General features: G+C 43.7%; 1 protein-coding gene across 2 annotated transcripts in view; it reads left to right on the top strand.

The window, feature by feature from the left end:
* The first annotated feature begins 9,008 nt into the window (after window positions 1-9,008).
* Window positions 9,009-20,080, top strand: part of LOC136847071 (U8 snoRNA-decapping enzyme-like) — a 175,032-nt gene continuing 163,960 nt past the window's right edge. The window contains exons 1-3 of one of the 2 annotated variants that reach the window (XM_067118343.1): window positions 9,009-9,172; window positions 15,169-15,324; window positions 15,551-15,706. In XM_067118343.1, the coding sequence (XP_066974444.1) occupies window positions 9,128-9,172; window positions 15,169-15,324; window positions 15,551-15,706 (357 nt within the window). In that variant the 5' untranslated portion in view covers window positions 9,009-9,127. The remainder of the gene's footprint in view (window positions 9,173-15,168; window positions 15,325-15,550; window positions 15,707-20,080) is intronic. The other variant, XM_067118344.1, reaches the window with a different exon arrangement.

Raw genomic sequence — 20,080 nt, 5'->3', positions numbered from 1 at the left:
ATCAACCCACCCGTCGAACTCAGGTGTTTTGCGTTTGGAGGCGATATCCACCCACCTCTGCCATGTTGACCGTGTAGTGCGTTTGTGCATGTAGCCATATTATGACTATTTATCACATCACCGTGATTCATATACAATCAGAAAGCTATAAACGTCCTTTAATACCCAATTCACTCTACCTCGGAGTAATATATTTTCATATATGTTGCGAAGAGAATTTTAGTTGATAATAAGTCCACCGTCCGTAGGTCGAACCACCGACGGACGAGGAATCAGGACTACAGTGACACACTAACCAGTCGGCCACAAGAGAGGGTATAAGTGAATACCATCTCCCCATCAACCCACCCGTCGAACTCAGGTGTTTTTGCGTTTGGAGGCGATATCCACCACCTCTGCCATGTTGACGTGTAGTGCGTTTGTCGCACGTAGCCATATTATGACTATTTATCACATCACCGTGATTCATATACAATCGAAAGCTACAAACGTCCTTTAATATCCAGTTCACTCTACCTCGAAGTAATATATTTTCATATATGTTGTCGAAGGGGGAATTTTTAGTTGATAATAAGTTGATGGTTAGTGTGTCACTGTAGTCCTGATTCCTCGTCCGACTGGGTGGTTTCACGGGACGGAATGGACTTATTATCAACTAAAAGGTGTTTCCAACATATATGAAAATATATTATTCCCATCAAGGTAGAGTGAATTGGATATTAAAGGATCGTTTGGTAGCTTTGATTGATATGAATCACTGTGATGTGATAAATAGTCATGCGTTTGGCTACGCGTAGCGGCTGAATAGCCATCTCCCACTACCACGCATAACACGGTCAACATGGCAGAGGTGGGTCATATCGCTCAAACGCAAAACACCTGAGTTCGACGGGTGGGTTGATGGGAGTAATGGTATTCACTTATACCCTTTTGTGGCCGACTGGTTAGTGTGTCACTGTAGTCCTGATTCCTCGTCCGTCGGTGGTTCGACCACGGACGGTGGACTTATTATCAACTAAAATTCCTCTTCGTAACATATATGAAAATATATTACTCCGAGGTAGAGTGAATTGTTATTAAAGGACGTTTGTAGCTTTTGATTGTATATGAATCACGGTGATGTGATAAATAGTCATAATATGGCTATTTATCACAAAACGCACTACACGGTCAACATGGCAGAGGTGGGTGATATCGCCTCCAAACGCAAAACACCTGAGTTCGACGTGGTGGGTTGATGGGAGATGGTATTCACTTATACCCTCTCTTGTGGCCGACTGGTTAGTGTGTCACTGTAGTCCTGATTCCTCGTCGTCGGTGGTTCGACCACGGACGGTGGACTTATTATCAACTAAAATTCTCTTCGGTAAACATATATGAAAATATATTACTCCGAGGTAGAGTGAATTGATATTAAAGGACGTTTGTAGCTTTCTGATTGTATATGAATCACGGTGATGTGATAAATAGTCATAATATGGCTACGGCGACAAACGCACTACACGGTCAACATGGCAGAGGTGGGTGGATATCGCCTCCAAACGCAAAACACCTGAGTTCGACGGGTGGGTTGATGGGAGATGGTATTCACTTATACCTCTCTTGTGGCCGACTGGTTAGTGTGTCACTGTAGTCCTGATTCCTCGTCCGTCGGTGGTTACCACGTGGACGGTGGACTTATTATCAACTAAAATTCTCTTCGGTAACATATATGAAAATATATTACTTCCAAGGTAGAGTGAATTGATATTAAAGGACGTTTGTAGCTTTGATTGTATATGAATCACGGTGATGTGATAAATAGTCATAATATGGCTACGCGCGACAAACGCACTACACGGTCAACATGGCAGAGGTGGGTGGATATCGTCTCCAAACGCAAAACACCTGAGTTCGACGGTGGGTTGATGGGAGATGGTATTCACTTATACCCTCTTGTGGCCGACTGGTTAGTGTGTCACTGTAGTCCTGATTCCTCGTCCGTCGGTGGTTCGACCACGGACGGTGGACTTATTATCAACTAAAATCTCTTCGGTAACATATATGAAAATATATTACTTCCGAGGTAGAGTGAATTGATATTAAAGGACGTTTGTAGCTTTCTGATTGTATATGAATCACGGTGATGTGATAAATAGTCATAATATGGCTACGCATGCACAAACGCACTACACGGTCAACATGGCAGAGGTGGGTGGATATCGCCTCCAAACGCAAAAACACCTGAGTTCGACGGGTGGGTTGATGGGAGATGGTATTCACTTATACCCTCTCTTGTGGCCGACTGGTTAGTGTGTCACTGTAGTCCTGATTCCTCGTCCGTCGGTGGTTCGACCTCACGGGACGGTGGACTTATTATCAACTAAAATTCCCTTCGTAACATATATGAAAATATATTACTCCGAGGTAGAGTGAATTGATATTAAAGGACGTTTGTAGCTTTCTGATTGTATATGAATCACGGTGATGTGATAAATAGTCATAATATGGCTACGCGCGACAAACGCACTACACGGTCAACATGGCAGAGGTGGGTGGATATCGTCTCCAAACGCAAAACACCTGAGTTCGACGGGTGGGTTGATGGGAGATGGTATTCACTTATACCCTCTCTTGTGGCCGACTGGTTAGTGTGTCACTGTAGTCCTGATTCCTCGTCCGTCGGTGGTTCGACCCCACGGACGGTGGACTTATTATCAACTAAAATTCCTTCGTAACATATATGAAAATATATTATTTCCGAGGTAGAGTGAATTGGATATTAAAGGACGATTGTAGCTTTCTGATTGTATATGAATCACGGTGATGTGATAAATAGTCATAATATGGCTACGTCGCGACAAACGCACTACACGGTCAACATGGCAGAGGTGGGTGGATATCGTCTCCAAACGCAAAACACCTGAGTTCGACGGGTGGGTTGATGGGAGATGGTATTCACTTATACCCCTCTTGTGGCCGACTGGTTAGTGTGTCACTGTAGTCCTGATTCCTCGTCCGTCGGTGGTTCGACCCCACGGGACGGTGGACTTATTATCAACTAAAATTCCCCTTCGGTAACATATATGAAAATATATTACTTCCGAGGTAGAGTGAATTGGATATTAAAGGACGTTTGTAGCTTTCTGATTGTATATGAATCACGGTGATGTGATAAATAGTCATAATATGGCTACGTCGCGACAAACGCACTACACGGTCAACATGGCAGAGGTGGGTGGATATCGTCTCCAAACGCAAAGCACCTGAGTTCGACGGGTGGGTTGATGGGAGATGGTATTCACTTATACCCTCTCTTGTGGCCGACTGGTTAGTGTGTCACTGTAGTCCTGATTCCTCGTCCGTCGGTGGTTCGACCCCACGGACGGTGGACTTATTATCAACTAAAATTCCCTTCGGTAACATATATGAAAATATATTACTTCCAAGGTAGAGTGAATTGGATATTAAAGGACGTTTGTAGCTTTCTGATTGTATATGAATCACGGTGATGTGATAAATAGTCATAATATGGCTACGTGCGACAAACGCACTACACGGTCAACATGGCAGAGGTGGTGGATATCGTCTCCAAACGCAAAACACCTGAGTTCGACGGGTGGGTTGATGGGAGATGGTATTCACTTATACCCTCTCTTGTGGCCGACTGGTTAGTGTGTCACTGTAGTCCTGATTCCTCGTCCGTCGGTGGTTCGACCCCACGGGATGGTGGACTTATTATCAACTAAAAATTCCCCTTCGGTAACATATATGAAAATATATTACTTCCGAGGTAGAGTGAATTGGATGTTAAAGGACGTTTGTAGCTTTCTGATTGTATATGAATCACGGTGATGTGATAAATAGTCATAATATGGCTACGTGCGACAAACGCACTACACGGTCAACATGGCAGAGGTGGGTGGATATCGTCTCCAAACGCAAAACACCTGAGTTCGACGGGTGGGTTGATGGGAGATGGTATTCACTTATACCCTCTCTTGTGGCCGACTGGTTAGTGTGTCACTGTAGTCCTGATTCCTCGTCCGTCGGTGGTTCGACCCCACGGACGGTGGACTTATTATCAACTAAAAATTCCCTTCGGTAACATATATGAAAATATATTACTTCCGAGGTAGAGTGAATTGGATATTAAAGGACGTTTGTAGCTTTCTGATTGTATATGAATCACGGTGATGTGATAAATAGTCATAATATGGCTCGTGCGACAAACGCACTACACGGTCAACATGGCAGAGGTGGGTGGATATCGTCTCCAAACGCAAAACACCTGAGTTCGACGGGTGGGTTGATGGGAGATGGTATTCACTTATACCCTCTCTTGTGGCCGACTGGTTAGTGTGTCACTGTAGTCCTGATTCCTCGTCCGTCGGTGGTTCGACCCCACGGGACGGTGGACTTATTATCAACTAAAATTCCTTCGTAACATATATGAAAATATATTACTTCCGAGGTAGAGTGAATTGGATATTAAAGGACGTTTGTAGCTTTCTGATTGTATATGAATCACGGTGATGTGATAAATAGTCATAATATGGCTACGTGCGACAAACGCACTACACGGTCAACATGGCAGAGGTGAGTGGATATCGTCTCCAAACGAAAACACCTGAGTTCGACGGGTGGGTTGATGGGAGATGGTATTCACTTATACCCTCTCTCGTGGCCGACTGGTTAGTGTGTCACTGTAGTCCTGATTCCTCGTCCGTCGGTGGTTCGACCCCACGGACGGTGGACTTATTATCAACTAAAATTCCCCTTCGGTAACATATATGAAAATATATTACTTCCGAGGTAGAGTGAATTGGATATTAAAGGACGTTTGTAGCTTTCTGATTGTATATGAATCACGGTGATGTGATAAATAGTCATAATATGGCTACGTGCGACAAACGCACTACACGGTCAACATGGCAGAGGTGGGTGGATATCGTCTCCAAACGCAAAACACCTGAGTTCGACGGGTGGGTTGATGGGAGATGGTATTCACTTATACCCTCTCTTGTGGCCGACTGGTTAGTGTGTCACTGTAGTCCTGATTCCTCGTCCGTCGGTGGTTCGACCCCACGGGACGGTGGACTTATTATCAACTAAAAATTCCCCTTCGGTAACATATATGAAAATATATTACTTCCGAGGTAGAGTGAATTGGATATTAAAGGACGTTTGTAGCTTTCTGATTGTATATGAATCACGGTGATGTGATAAATAGTCATAATATGGCTACGTGCGACAAACGCACTACACGGTCAACATGGCAGAGGTGGGTGGATATCGTCTCCAAACGCAAAACACCTGAGTTCGACGGGTGGGTTGATGGGAGATGGTATTCACTTATACCCTCTCTTGTGGCCGACTGGTTAGTGTGTCACTGTAGTCCTGATTCCTCGTCCGTCGGTGGTTCGACCCCACGGGACGGTGGACTTATTATCAACTAAAATTCCCCTTCGGTAAACATATATGAAAATATATTACTTCGAGGTAGAGTGAATTGGATATTAAAGGACGTTTGTAGCTTTCTGATTATATATATATATATATATATATATATATATATATATATATATATATATATATATATATATATATACATTTACGTATTTCCCTAGGTTATTGGTATTTTTACAGGCTGGCAACGGAAACTTTATTTAATTGGCCTTGGAGTTCTGACTTGCATAATGGGAAATCGTAAAAAAAAAAAAAATAAGAAAAAGAGGTGAATTTAGGAGCTGAAGGCTCTACTTCATAAGGAAATGTTACGTAAACACTTGGGATAAATTAAAGAATTATATTTACAAAAGAAAGCATTTGAAGGGAAAATGGATAAGTAAATTGATAAAGGGCTGAGGATTTTGGCGCCAATTCAAAGACTGTATAATTTTTTCAAACTAGAGCATAGTCATTCATGTAATGATGGCCACCTCCGGCGATTATGGAGCGGATGTATTGTTTGTATACTGTGTATACTGTGATGAGCGTTCCAACACACAACTAAACAAACTACAAATAATACAAAACACAGCTCTTAGAATCATCCTTGGCAGTACACAATCCACACCAATAGAACACTTACACGCCGAAACCAAGATTCTCACCATCAGGCAACACTTAGACATGAGAGGCACACAATTCTTGGCATCAGTCATAAACAACACAAACAGCCCATGCTATTACCTTCACGACACCCTCCAACACACAGGCAAACAGCTTAATACACCACACAGACACTATACAAATATCTTGAATTCTATACCACCACCCACAAACATCACACAAAACAAAAAGCACATCCATACTCACCTCACCAGACAAGCACTTAATAACCTTCCCAACAACAAAATACTCGGCACCCCCCCACCCAACATAAGCAGCACAGAAACACAGCTCTCAAGATTGGAGAGAGTACACCTGACTCGACTTCGCTGTGGTCATCACCAATCACTAAACACCTACAAACACCGCATAGACAACACCCAAACAGACATGTCCACTCTGCCAAGTTAGTCCCCACACAATTACACATCTCTTAGTAGATTGCCCTAACTTGGCAGCCCTTAGACAACAACACAACATCCACACTACCACACAGTTATGGTCAGATCCAGTAAGCGTGGTGTCCTTCTTGCGCGGTGCAGGCTTCCTGGCATAACAGAGTCTGGGGAACCACAACAACAACCTCCGGCGATTCCGGAGGAAATCGTTGGTAAGTTTGCAGTGCCTGAAGATCCTTCTGGAGTCTTGTCTACGGTCAAGGCACAGTCTAAGACGAGTCCACTGCAAATAGGTCCCTCTGCAAGAGAGATTTACACATTACACACCAGTAAAGGAACAATATAACACCGAATATGACTTGAGTTTGCCTGAGGGTGTCAAAGACTCGAGGAATGAATGACCACTTTACACTCGAACACAGGACATTGGAAATGGCACTGGATAAACTGGCACAAGTACAGAAGTGAAATGCTGGTACTCCAAACTTTCTAAAGGGCAAACTGTCGTGACTGAAAAGTATTCACTCCACTTTACCTTAGGGGAAGCGGGTCTCTGGCGAAGAATGACGAGGGGCGATCACCGACGATGAATGCTGTCCCTCGAGGATGACTGGAGTCTGGAGTCGGACATGGGGTGAATGGATGGTCTCTCAGCAACTGTAAACTCGCCCACGTGTATGGCTGTCCCCTCTGTTACTGCATGGCTCCTCCTCACACTACTAACTGCCCCCTGCTACTGCTGTCTCTTCCTTTTAAGGGCTCCGGCCGCGTCGTGCCTGTGATGTGTCATTCGCCAGGTGGTCAGTGATTCGGTTGCCTCTTCCTCGGTCCTGCGAAGGTAAGACAATTCAGCAGCTTAATCTGCCTTTAGAAAGGTTGTTTTAAACAGCTTGGTTGGGCTAAGCTGGTCAAGGGAGTGGCATTAAGTCTCCTCTTCTTGCCATTTTTTATCCGTGTCATCTCAATATCTGTTCCAGGTAAAAAGAAGGACAGATCGAAATGTTGATAACCTTGCTCTGATTTCTAGGTCAAATACGATCGGCCATGCGGCGGCGATTTTTATTCTCAATAAACAAAGGGTAGATTAGGTTGGGGGGGGGGAGGCGTGCTGTGCAGCGACTTCTTATATATATATATATATATATATATATATGTGTGTGTGTGTGTGTGTGTGTGTGTGTGTGTGTGTAGTGTGAATTTATTATTAAATTATTTTACTAGGACCCAAAACATTTTATAGTAATGACGCATATTCCCTGCGATTTAAACCCTCTCCATAGTCAGCCTTTTTAGCAAATGTCTGCAAGCGTTATGAAGTTTTAAATTTGTTTACGCGTTCATTTATTTCTTACTATTAATTTCAAATTGTTTTCTGCTACAGCTAAGTTGGAAAAAACCGATTTGTGAAAGCCTATTAGTCAATAACGGGATTACCCTATACAAAAAGCCGCAAAACCTAACAGGAAATGACAAAATTCTAAATAATTATATCTCCAGTTGTTACTGGAATAATAGCCTACCGATTTGTAATGACTCAAGAGAGAATAACAATTAGTTTATTTAGATGAAAATTTTAAATAGATATGAACGTTGTTTTAATCCAGTTCCGTCGTCTGCCAGCTTATAACGTAGCTTCCAGTTTATCACTCTTGTTTATTTATCAATGAGATTGCTACAAATTTTGAAAGCTGAGCACTCTCTCATCTATTCTGTCATATTTGTAGCTATTATGAACCAAATTACTTAATTTTAACGACAATAATCTGATATTCTGATTGGTTTGGAATGCTTGTTAAAAATCCCTGAAAGCAATTGTCCGTAGGGGGCGGGGTTAGCGCCGTCAGCGCACCTCATGAGGTGCACTGTAGGCATTACTTTAGGTTCTTTTGCAGCGTGCCTTCGGCCCCTAGCTTCAACCCCTTTCGTTTCTTTTACTGTACCTCCTTTCGTATTCTCTTTCTTCCATCTTACTTTCCACCCTCTCCTAACAATTGATTCATAGTGCAACTGCGGGGTTTTCCTCCTGTTACACCTTTCAAACCTTTTACTGTCTATTTCCATTTGAGCGCTGAATGACCTCATGGGTTCCAGTGCTTGGCCTTTGGCCGAAATTCTGTATTCAGTTCCTGCAGGCAATTGAAATTGTCAATAAATTTACCATATAGAATACATGCGCATAAACATTGTCAATATCTTTATTGGAAAAATTATAATTGCACTTTTCACTCATTAAATCTTTATGAGCTGAGATGTGATGAAAACAATCTTAGCTGAAGTCACCTGATGTTATGTTTCCATGTCAACACAGAAATGGTATTATGCTTTACTTTGATTCATTATGTGAGATAAGCCGATCCAACCACGTAAGATCTTTAATGACAAAATTGATGCGATCACTAGGCTTATTCTTCGAGTTTTAATAAAATAGATAATATAGATAAGACATATTTACATAGTTCTTATAGAATACAATATTTATAGATGTATAATGAAGAGATGTTAAGCGACTAATCGCCATGCAACCTCAGGTTAAACGTTGTGGCTAAGCGTGCGATGATGAAGTACTGCCGTGTTGGTATTGCTGATAATCCTCGGATGGTATAGCCGAGTACAGGAATTCGAATTACATCTCAGCGATGACCGAGGAAAGAAAAGACTTGTGTGAGCTGCCAGTACCGGAGGTAATGATTAGAATCTTGTTTAAACATTAGCCTAGCCTGTGTTCAATGGTGGCGTAAGGGTTAGGCATATAAGTCTAGCCGAGGTCTATCCTTATTGAGTCGGTGTTAGGGAGGAAAGTTTAGGTCTGTTGGAAATTATTTGGAGACTTTAAAATGCCCAAAAAAACCTCACGAAGTTAACATTTCATCGTCAACAGCTTAATCATGTGACAAAACTTTCTTACTGAATTGCATGCCTGTAGGCCTATCGTGCTTTGGTCAGTCTAGGCAGAGGCGTCAACCCTGCATTGTTATCCCTTAGGCCTAGAGTAGACGTAGGCCTATGCTTCAAGTCTACGGGAGACCTGTAGGCTATTCGGTATCCTTTGTGGTAGGTGTTTACTGTGTAGGGTAGATATTCGATCCGAAGTTTTTGGGAACTAGCCTACCTAGGCCTACAGGTTTTCCCTTAGTAGGGTTCTGTATTTGGTGTGATTCTGACCATTTTGATATTATTTCTTAGCTTACATTATTTAGAAACAATATTTTGACCTATTTTAATGTAGGATGTTTTATTAATTATATCTTCAAGTAGCTTGGGATGGTTTAAGTTTTATTTTTATGTTATGGGGTTCTTGATTAGGCTGATAGATTTTCCTGATGTTTGAGTTATATAAGTAACCTAATTTTTGTTAGGGTGTTGCCTTTGGTTTGCGCATTGGTCTATAGGCAATGTTTGTTATAGTTGAAGTTTGTGTAAAAATAGGATGGGTTAGGTAAAGGGTAGCTGTTCTGACAGGATATGTAAACCGTCGGTCCTTTACATTAGGAGTTACTTTCAGTGGTGCTGGAAACTGCCATTGAACTTGTGAACAAGGTGGTTAGGCAGTTAACTACCGTCTGGGAGGCGGGAGTATCACCTGCCCGGATGTAAACATTCCAATTTGCTTTCGGGCGTCTTACGCTGCAGATGTGTTTCTCACTCTCTGCCCTGACTGCTTTTGCGCTGTTTTTCTCCCGGTGGGTTCTTTGTTGCTTTTCCTTGTTTTCATGAAGTAGATGGCCCTGAGTGGGTATTGATTGAAACATCGACTGTCGCTCGCTTTAGTTTATTACTACAATCGCAATCGGTCAATGAAAAGTGAACATAACATAAATATTCACAGTAGTGACAATTCTGCATTTTTAATCAAATGAAAACTCTTTACACTAAGACAGGTAAATCCTTAACTTACATTGTCAATTTCTCATTCATTACTACAACAATTAAATAACTAAAGTTGCACATAGAATCTTGTATGGAATATACATTAAGCATTGCCATACTCTTCAATGAATGAAAATGCTATGAGCGAGCTCTACCCATCCGTTATCCCAGCCCATATGCACGTTTCACCCTAGTCTAACCCCTTACGACCTCTTATGCGTTAATTCATTATCAAATTATGATGATCTCTTAGCAAAATAACCCATAATGATTTCTTAACTAACAAAATAATACCCTTTTTTACTTACCAAATCATTTGCTTTGCCACTGTTAGGACCTTCTGTCGCGGTTCCCCATGGCCTGCTGACTTCATACATTCCTGAAGTGGGAACGCCATTGTTAACTTTATGCACCTGACCTCTAACGATACTCGGCAAACAAGTTCTGTATTTTCATTGTATATACTGCTCTGTTGTTATTAATTGGTATTCGTTAGCAGCAACCCCCCCCCTCTTAGTCTATAAATCTCAGTACACAATGATGCTTACCTCCTCAATCACTCAATTTTCTCCCCGAGTCATACAAGTGGACTGCTCCTCTCCGCGGCTGCTTTCAAAAAGGCCTTTCCTTGGTCCCACACAGTTGCCTGGGCAGCGGGGGGAAATGTTCCCATTTCTTTTTTTTTGTTCGTCATAGAGAGGGGAAGGAAAAAGGTAAAGCGTCCCAAATCATCCTTATAGAGTCCAACAAGGGGACCTGTTCATTTGCAAATCTTTTTTTTTTTTTTTTTTTTTTATTTTACTCTGAGGTGGGAAAAGACCATGCGCTTATATCAAGTGAGCCGAAATTCAGTTACGAATCTTTCCTTTGCCGCGAAAATGGCTGTTTATGACCGCGCTGGGTATGGTGGTTTACAGTCGTGCCGAGGAAAAAAAAATGCCTGGCTTTTCCCGCGTCGATACATGATGAATGTTGATAAACCCCGTATGCCCTCCTTCCCCCAGCGTGTATGTCCTGGGGTCGAAGGGAAGAAGTGCAATATCTTCTGTGCTCCTGTAGATATGCACCCACGTGCCCTTTGCTCCACCTGCAGAGGACGTGTGTGTTCTTGTAACTCTCCTTGCTTGGAGTGTTGTTCCTGGTATGCCGAGCAGTGGGCGAAGTTTGAGGGGAGGAGACAGTACTGAAGGAAGCCTGCTAAGGAGTCGTCTGATGGTTATGCTCGACCAATGACTCTCTTGGTGGCTAACCCGCCAGGATCATTTCTCCCTCCCGACAAGCTTCCCCTTTTTGCTGCCTCTCCCTCGGGTGAGGACTCCCCCTCCCCCTCTTCACTCGCTTTGTCAGGTGTGGAAGGCTGTGGGGGAGCGGACGATCAGGACACCCTCTCTGGGGCCTCTCCTTGCTCCGAGGGTGAATTTTTTCCTCTAGAGTGAGCAGAGGCTTCCTCTTTTGACCCGACGTTGCCTTCAGGTTTGGCAGTGGAAGCGTCTCTTGGTGGCCAGGTCTCTGACTTTATATCTACATGACTGCACCTTGGTCTTCCTGGCTTGCCATCATTGGAGGGCCTGCTCTCGCATCTGTCCGGTGCTCCTGTGACGACCCATGCAGCTACCACGTCCACTATGTCAACTGTCACTATGACATCATTCGGCAAGCTGCCTGTGACGGTTGCCTCGCACCTGGGCACCCAGGTATCAGCTGCTCCTGCCACGCTCCATGCCGTGCCGCTGCCTCCTGGCTTCCTGGCCCATTATCTGTGCCTGGCTCCTCCGGTATGGTCACATTATCGGTGCCTTATATCTCTGTGCCTGTTCCTGCTGTTGCCAACCCATGCTCGTTTCCAGACTCCAGTTCTGGATTTTCTGACTCTCGCCCCAGCCTGGCTCCTGCTCATGCTCCACCCGTACCCTCTACTCATGCACCGGTTCCTGGCTTCCCTGGTTCCCACGCTGCTCCAGCTGCCCCGATAGCTGCTGGCCTGATCACCGACATCTCTGCTACCTGTGCTGCGCCTGCTTCCCTGGCTCTCCTGGCTGCACCTGCGTCTTCTGCTGTTCCCTCCTGGATGGGGGATCTGACCGCCATCCTGAAGAAGATGATGAAGAAGTTGAAGAAGAGGTATAGGAAAGTGTCGTCGTCTTCTTCGTCATCGTCCTCGTTGTCTGCTACCTCTTCTTCTTCTTCTGAGGCTTGCCAGTTGAAGAAGAAGAAGCCTGTCTCTCCTCCCCAAAAGAAGTCTCGCCCCGCCCCGAGACTTCTAAGGGACTGCCTCCTTCCACAGGGAAGGCAGTGGGATCTCTTGTCAGTTCTTCCCGGCCAAGGGGCCAGGGAACCGATTCATTGACCTCGGGGTCAGTCGTGTTGGGAGCCGAGGGCGTACAGACCACGGTTTGCACTCCCGCTGCTATGCCGAAGAAGTCCGCTTCTAAGGCCAGCGCTGTGCCAGACACTCATTCGCGAGCTGCGCCCTGTACCCGGGTTTCTAAGGAGACCCGGGTACCCCGGTCTGGTACCGGAGAGACCTCTCTCCGTACTGACTCAGGCATAGGGCGGGAGAAAGAGTCCGGGCAAGCCTGTGCTCCGATTCTTCCTCCTAGCACTTCTACGAGTGCCAAGTAAGGTTCCCAGGAAGGTGTGCCGGTCTCTCTGATCCGGACACCTGGCGAGATAGAGAAGAGGTCCCCTGCTCAGTCTTCCTGATAGGTTTCTGCCTCGAAGAAGACTGGCCCCCGTCTAGAGGACAGCACAAGTTCTCGCCAGCCAGCCGTGTGTTCGACTCTGCCCAATCCCCGGCCATGTTCTCGTGGCCAGCCTGGCTCGGGGGAGCTGAGTGCGCGGCTTGACTCGCGTGAACCGCTTCGCTCTCCTCGGGAGAATGCTTCGCCAAGGCAGACAAGTGGAAACCAAACACTACAGGAGCATTTCCTTAATTGAAAAATTCTAGGAATAAAAAATAAAACTTTCTTGAGGTATTAAATGACATTCAGTATTTTATTGAATGATACTAACCTTTTCTCTCCTCTCCAGATTACAGCCACACATTTTTTTAGGACCTATACACTGTATCAGAGGACATTGGGTACCTGAAAAGATGATAATCGAATAGCTACTGAAGTAGTTCATGGTTTTGTAACACTACTGATGGCCAGCATTCATTACTGAACTTGAATGAAGGTGGTAGCTAATAGCTTTGCTTATTTTATTTAGGTCAAGGCATTTGGGTAGTGGGGTAGTGCCATCAGTGCGCCTCATGTGGTGCACTGTAGGTATTACTTAAGGTCCTTTGAAGCATTAGTTTACCTTTGGCCCATAGCTGCAACCCCTTTCATTCTTACTACTGTACCTCTGTTTGTATTCTTTCTGCCATCTTAGTTTCCACCCTTCTCTAACAATTAGTTCATAGTGCAACTGTGAGGTTTTCCTCCTGTTTCACATTTCAAATATTTTTACTGTCAATTTCCATTTCAGTGCTGAATGATCTCATTGGTGCCAGCGCTTGGTCTTTAGCCCAAGTTCTGTCTTATGTTCTATTTTATTCAGGTTAAGGTATAGATGAGAGAGAACTTTTTCAGTGCTGTAAGCCATACTAAGACTAGTCCATGGCAGGAAGTTATTTGCATGCATCCCGAATTATAATTTAAAAGTGCCTTGCATGCCAGTATATGTTGGAAGTGTGGGTGTTACCGTAGGATTAGTAATGTAAAATTAACTGGGTATTTTACATCATAATTATAAGACTATCTTACAGATTTTGGTATTTTATCAATAGAATAACTTAGTCTTCTTAGTCTAATGTGACAATAATTTAGTTTTGATATTTTTTATTGTGTTATTTTACTTTATTTTTGGAAATTTTTTTTGTACTCAGAATGGGTGACTTGAATAAATGATTTTCTTTAGCTGATGGTCAATGTATATATAAGCCCAAAAAGAGAGAAGTGGGTCTAAGTATGTTTCTCTCTCTCTCTCTCTCTCTCTCTCTCTCTCTCTCTCTCTCTCTCTCTCTGATTTAGAACTGAAAATTACTTGTTTTATCTGTGTAGTGACAAAGAATAATGAAAAAACATAATATACTTACTTTTGCATCTTTGAGAGTGAACAACATTATATCATGCAGTCTTGTACCTAAGTGAAATTTGACGTTTTTATGAGTTAAAAGATACCCAGCGTGCTCTAATATTCACCATCTTCTCCATTCTTCATTGTTGATGTGATGACCCATGATTATGGGTTTTTACCACAAAGACTGGTTACGATTTGTGGGGAAATATGCAAGCGTGGATATGGAAACAAGGGGAGACAAGTCACATGTTGTATTGTGATGACCAGGCTATGACGCTACAATTTGTATCTTGATACATCCTGGACTCACTTGTTAGGCAGTAGACACTTATGAAGCTTTTACTTTACCTCTGGACTTCTCCATTTTTTTTTACTTTGCAATTTTCTATTAATTTTTTTGAAGGGTGGTTTCCTTAAACTGCAAATAAGCAGGAACTACTCTGAAAAATGCAGTTACTGTAATTGGTTGTGTAAAGAAAGATTTTTCTTGCTTGATGGCATACTGAAGCATGCTTGCTCTACCTTTTTATTCCTTTGTTATGTGTTACGTACATTTTGTTTTGGCATTATTGGTTTTTCCTTCTTTGGCTTGGCCTCTAAGAATGTATTCTAATTATAATTGGGGAAAATAATACTCTTTAGTACTTGGAACATCAAGGTAATTTCATGCTTTGGCCATTGCAATAGCTATAACTTCTGTTTTAATCTCCCAGAATGGCTCATTCATTTTTTTCCATTATTACAGATACCAAGATGTCTTCAGATCCGCACTGTTACTAAGAGCCTTATATCATATGCAGATTCCTTAAAGCACCCTACGTACCGTCTGGCAGCTCATGCATGCATATGGGCTCCAACTGAGAGTGGCAGTTTGTTTGGTGATCTTAGAGCTTTAGTAATGGTAATTACAGATAAATTTATACTAGACAATTGATGTTTATCAATACAGAAGTTCATAAACTTTTCAAATGTGAAAATGCAGAAGTTCATAAACTTTTCAGTGTTAAAATGCATTCATAGGAAATGCAAGTCCACTTGCTTTTATTGCATTTATATTTCCTGTAAAGGCAGACAAACTGGTTTATAAATATTTAGGGCTTCAAATTCCTTTCTGTTTCCTTGACTAGATGCATCTTCGATTTGATGGTACCTTTGGATTTCCTGGTGGCCTTATAGAATCTGGAGAAGATATTGTTAATGGACTAAACAGAGAAATGGCAGAAGAAATTGGATGGGACACAGAGGTACAGTCTGTGACCTGGAAAGATTATCATAGCAGCCAGGTGAGAACATGATGGTAATTTCTTTTTATTTGCATTACTATAGCACCTGCATATTTTGTTGTCTGTATCCATAATGTGCTGAAGTCTAAGTAGGCCATTCATCACAGATATAAACTATGGGTAAGATAAGAGGACTGGCAATGGATTGAGAGTCGGCTACCTCCTAGATGGGGTTGAATCTGGTATCCTTTGCCCCAGGCACAATTTTTTTTCATATCTTAAGTGTTTTCATCATGTTTGAGTGATGCATTGAGGGACTGTTGTTAATGTATTATATGTTAATGTATTGTACCTTTTTTGTTTTTGATGGTTGTGATTGATAATAGAAGTCATTGTTAATTCTGTGATGCTTTTTTTCTTATTAACTGAGTCATTGCCCTGTATGTCTATGTATTTTTGGTTATTTTGTTGGTGTGTAATGCCTGTCTGTCACAGCAGACTTTTTGTGGTTTTCTGGGGAAAAGAATACTTTAGTTTCAACAAAAATGTTCTACATAGAGAAGCAGCAGTTCCTGAACTTCTGGTTGTATGGTTTAAGGAAGAAGATTAATGAAGAATTTCAGTGAAGTAGTTATATTTGGTGTGGTCTTCTTCTAGAATAAGAGTCAGTACTCTCTTTCACTGAATTTTCCCCTTAGTCTTGGCTACATTTTGTAACTAAATGCATGTGAAAGGTATGAGAAAATTCTGTCGTTGGTAAATAAGCTTTTCAAACCAACGTAGTAGAGTTCGTTAGCCGAGAAATCAGTAGTCATAACACTTTCACAGCACAAATGAAGAATTCTAGCAGGTATAGTTCAGGCTAACGATAGGCATGATTTGCTTTATTCTTTCCGAGCTGAACCCTTCTAACCATAACACAAGCTATTCTTTTCGTTTGAGACTATATTACGAGATATAAGATCTTCACAATTGAGCAAACATAGAATATTGTGTGTCCACTCTGGGTACAGGACTCTATAAGATAGTATTCACATTGGATGCCTCATGGACTACTGTAGATGGTTGCTGCAGGTTTTGCTGACATAGATCTCCTGAAAGCTTGTGTTATAGAGAGGGCTGATTTGACAAGTGGTGTTGATAGGTCTTCCTGACATATTGGATTGTGTGAGAGATGAACTAGACAAGAATATGGTGAATGACAAGTAATAGTTTTTTTATATAAGTAACTTGCCAATAATTACATAGTTATAAGATTTCCTACCACAGCAGCCTAAAAATTCAAAATTAGTGCTAACGATTCAACTAGCTAGTGTAGGTGGTTAACCCCGACCATTTTCAGGGTAAGAAGAGGATTGACGTAGCAGAGAGCTTCATTTGTTTTTCTGCCAGCGTTCGACCAACATCAGTCATTCCTGCAGCCTGCCATCATCGTTGCTTGGTGATGTACTCAGAATTTGCTGTAACTTTATTGGTTATTGCTCTGCTACTGATTGGATTTGCTAAATGTTTACTTTTCATGGCTTCATTAGTTACTTAGTTAATTTTTACTCAGCATTGTTTCAGACTCTAGTTCTTCCAGTGTTCGCTTTTGGATTGAGGGATTATGTTAGACTAGTTCTTCCAGTGTTTGCTTTTGTAGCGAGGGGTGTAAAACTAGGTTATTTAAGTCGTCAGTCGACTCTCATACTAAATGTACCAAATGTAGGGGACAGGATTGTAACATTGAGAATACTTGTGATGAATGTCAAGTATGGGATGAGGAAAAGTGGAAAACTTTAAAGTCTTATTTGCTTAGGCTTGAGAGAGAGGAAAAGAGGAAAGTGGCTGCTAGTGCCAAAATTAGGACCAATCTTGAATCTGCTAGGCCAGTAGAGGATATTAGTCCTCCAACTCCTTTACCGCACACTCCTATTCTGGGCTCTCATGGTCCCGAACCCGACACCATCGCCAGTCTCGAATCAAGGTTTAATCAGAAGATTCATTTAGTGGTAAGTGTAATGACTGAGTTAGGTACCTCAGTGAAAGTGCTCTCTGAAAAAGTTTAATCTCATGTGAAAAGTGAGTGTTGTGCCAGTGGGGAAGGTTGCTACTCTTCCCTTTGGCGCTCCTAGACGAAGGTACCTGTCCTGCTCCCCTGAACCTGGGAGAAGATGTACCGGAGGTCAAAGGGAGGCCAGCGGGGTTTGCCCACGGGTAGTCGCCCCCTTAGTCACACCTGTGTCCCCCCAGGTGTCGACATTATCCCAGTGGAAAGGTGTTAATATGCATGCTCATCAGTTTTCCTCCAATTCAGAAGACTCCAGCCCGACAAGAGGCACAGGTGTTGCTATCCTGCCTCCTCTTGCCCTCTCAAGAGGCACTCCAATGGTGCTGACCGCTCTCCTCCTCCAGCTAAGAGGCACAGAAAGACTAGTCTTAGCCCCCAACCCTCCTGCAGCTTTGCTAAGCCTCCTGCCTCCTCTTTGGCTTGACCCCAGGCGTCGGTCTGGGACAGCCCGGGGTCATTTACCCCTTATGTGGAGCACCTGTCCTTGGCACCCAAGCTCCCAAAAGACCCTCTTAAGTGACAAAGTCTTCATCAAGACACCTCTCTCCCTCCGAGCACCCGTCGCCTCCAGAGTGCTGGGCTTCCACACGTAAGCGTCAGCCGCCACCCAATGCAGTGGCACCAGCTCCAGTGCACCCGGCACCAACCAATGCGCACCCGCTTTCGCCTCTGCCTCCTCAAGCTCACTCATCGGCTCAGGAGGATCCATCATTGGAACCAATTAAGTGCCAGCTTGATGCTATTATGAGTTTCATTCAGAAAGCCCCTGCTGCTCCCCCAGTCTCACAGGATCCTGTTTTGTTACCTTTGTCTTCTGATGAAGAGGTGCTTAAGCAAAAAGACACCTCTAAGTTGGCCTACGCTGTGCTACTTTGGTATCTTTTGGCCAATTTCCCCAGCTACCCCTCACCTGCCTCTCCAATTTCTCTGCCTCTACCTTCTTTATGAGAAACGAGGCAGACGATTCCGCTCGGCTTCCCAAGATGGTGCTGTCCTCCTCAGCAAGGAAGGCCCTCAAGGAGGTGGATGACTGGCTTGCTTCAAAGAGGGAACTGGGCAAAGCCACTCTAGCCTGTCCTCCCTCCAGACTTGTTCGCAGGAGATATCTCTCCTATTCGATCAGAGAAGCCCCCTCTTTGGGAGTCGCTGTCTCCTCCCAGAGAGACTTTTCTGGTCTCATCGACTCTTCGAGGCACTCAGCCTTTGCTTCGGTGAAGATAATGTTTTTGTCTACTGAACTCGACCATCTCGTTAGAAGTGTTTTTAAGGTGTTTGAGGTACTGAGTTTCCTCGATTGGTCCTTCAGGACGCATGCCAAGAAGATGTAGAGCTGTCCACTCTTGCTGGAGGACTTGACCTCTGACTGGTTAGCTGTGTTATCTTGTGTGGACAAGGCCACCAGAGATTGTTCCCGTGAGCTCGCCTCTCTCTTCACCATGGGTGTGTTGAAGAAAAGGGAGTCGTGGTGCTTCATCACCGCGAAAGGAGTAACCACCACATAAGTCTGCTTTCCTCTTCGCTCCTCTCTACAAGCAGTATCTCTTCCCGCAGTCCACTGTGCTCGGTATCTCGTCAGACCTCCCAAAGAAATCTGGTCAAGACCTGCTGGCGCAGTCCACTAAACGTTCGAAGGGACCCTCCACCTCTGCCAATTCCGTTTCTCCCCTCCAACTTCAGCCGTTCTGTGGAGGCAGACAGAGACTCCAGTGGAGACCGCAGGCAAACCTGTATTGTTCGAAGTCTGTCAGCAAACCATCATTCAAGCCTTCTACTAAGAAATGAAAACGCAGTCCTTCGTACTCCCATAGGAGCCAGACTCCTCCACTTTTGGGAGTTGTGGAGTCGCAGAGGTGTGGAGCCATGGATAGTACAAGTCTTGAAAAAGGGGTACTCCATTCCTCTCAAGAGGACACCCCCGCTAGTCAAGCCTCCTATCGCCTTGACTGCTTATTCGGAAGGCTCCGAAAGATTTTCGGCCCTTTCACAGGAAGTCAACTCCCTCCTCCTCAAGAGAGCTGTGGAAGAAGTCGAGTGTCACGAGTCAGAGGGGTTCTACAACCGGCTCTTCATAGTTCCCAAGTCATTGAGGGGATGGAGGCCCATTCTCGATGTCAGCATTCTGAACCTCTTTGTTCTGAAGACAAAGTTCCACATGGAAACGAACCAGTCTGTCATGTCTTCCATTCATTAGGGTGACTGGATGACTTCCCTAGACATGCAGGACGCTTACTTCCATGTCTCCATACATCTGGACTCCAGGAAGTACCTCCGTTTCATCTTTCAGCACAGAGTTTTTCAGTTTCGGGCCTTATGCTTCGGCCTTTCGACGGCCCCTCAGGTATTCACTCATGTTCTCGCTCCCCTCGGCAGGTGGCTCCACCTTC

Source organism: Macrobrachium rosenbergii, chromosome 16 (assembly GCF_040412425.1).
Source record: "Macrobrachium rosenbergii isolate ZJJX-2024 chromosome 16, ASM4041242v1, whole genome shotgun sequence".
NCBI lineage: Eukaryota > Metazoa > Arthropoda > Malacostraca > Decapoda > Palaemonidae > Macrobrachium > Macrobrachium rosenbergii.
This window is presented reverse-complemented; position numbering and strand designations above follow the sequence as displayed.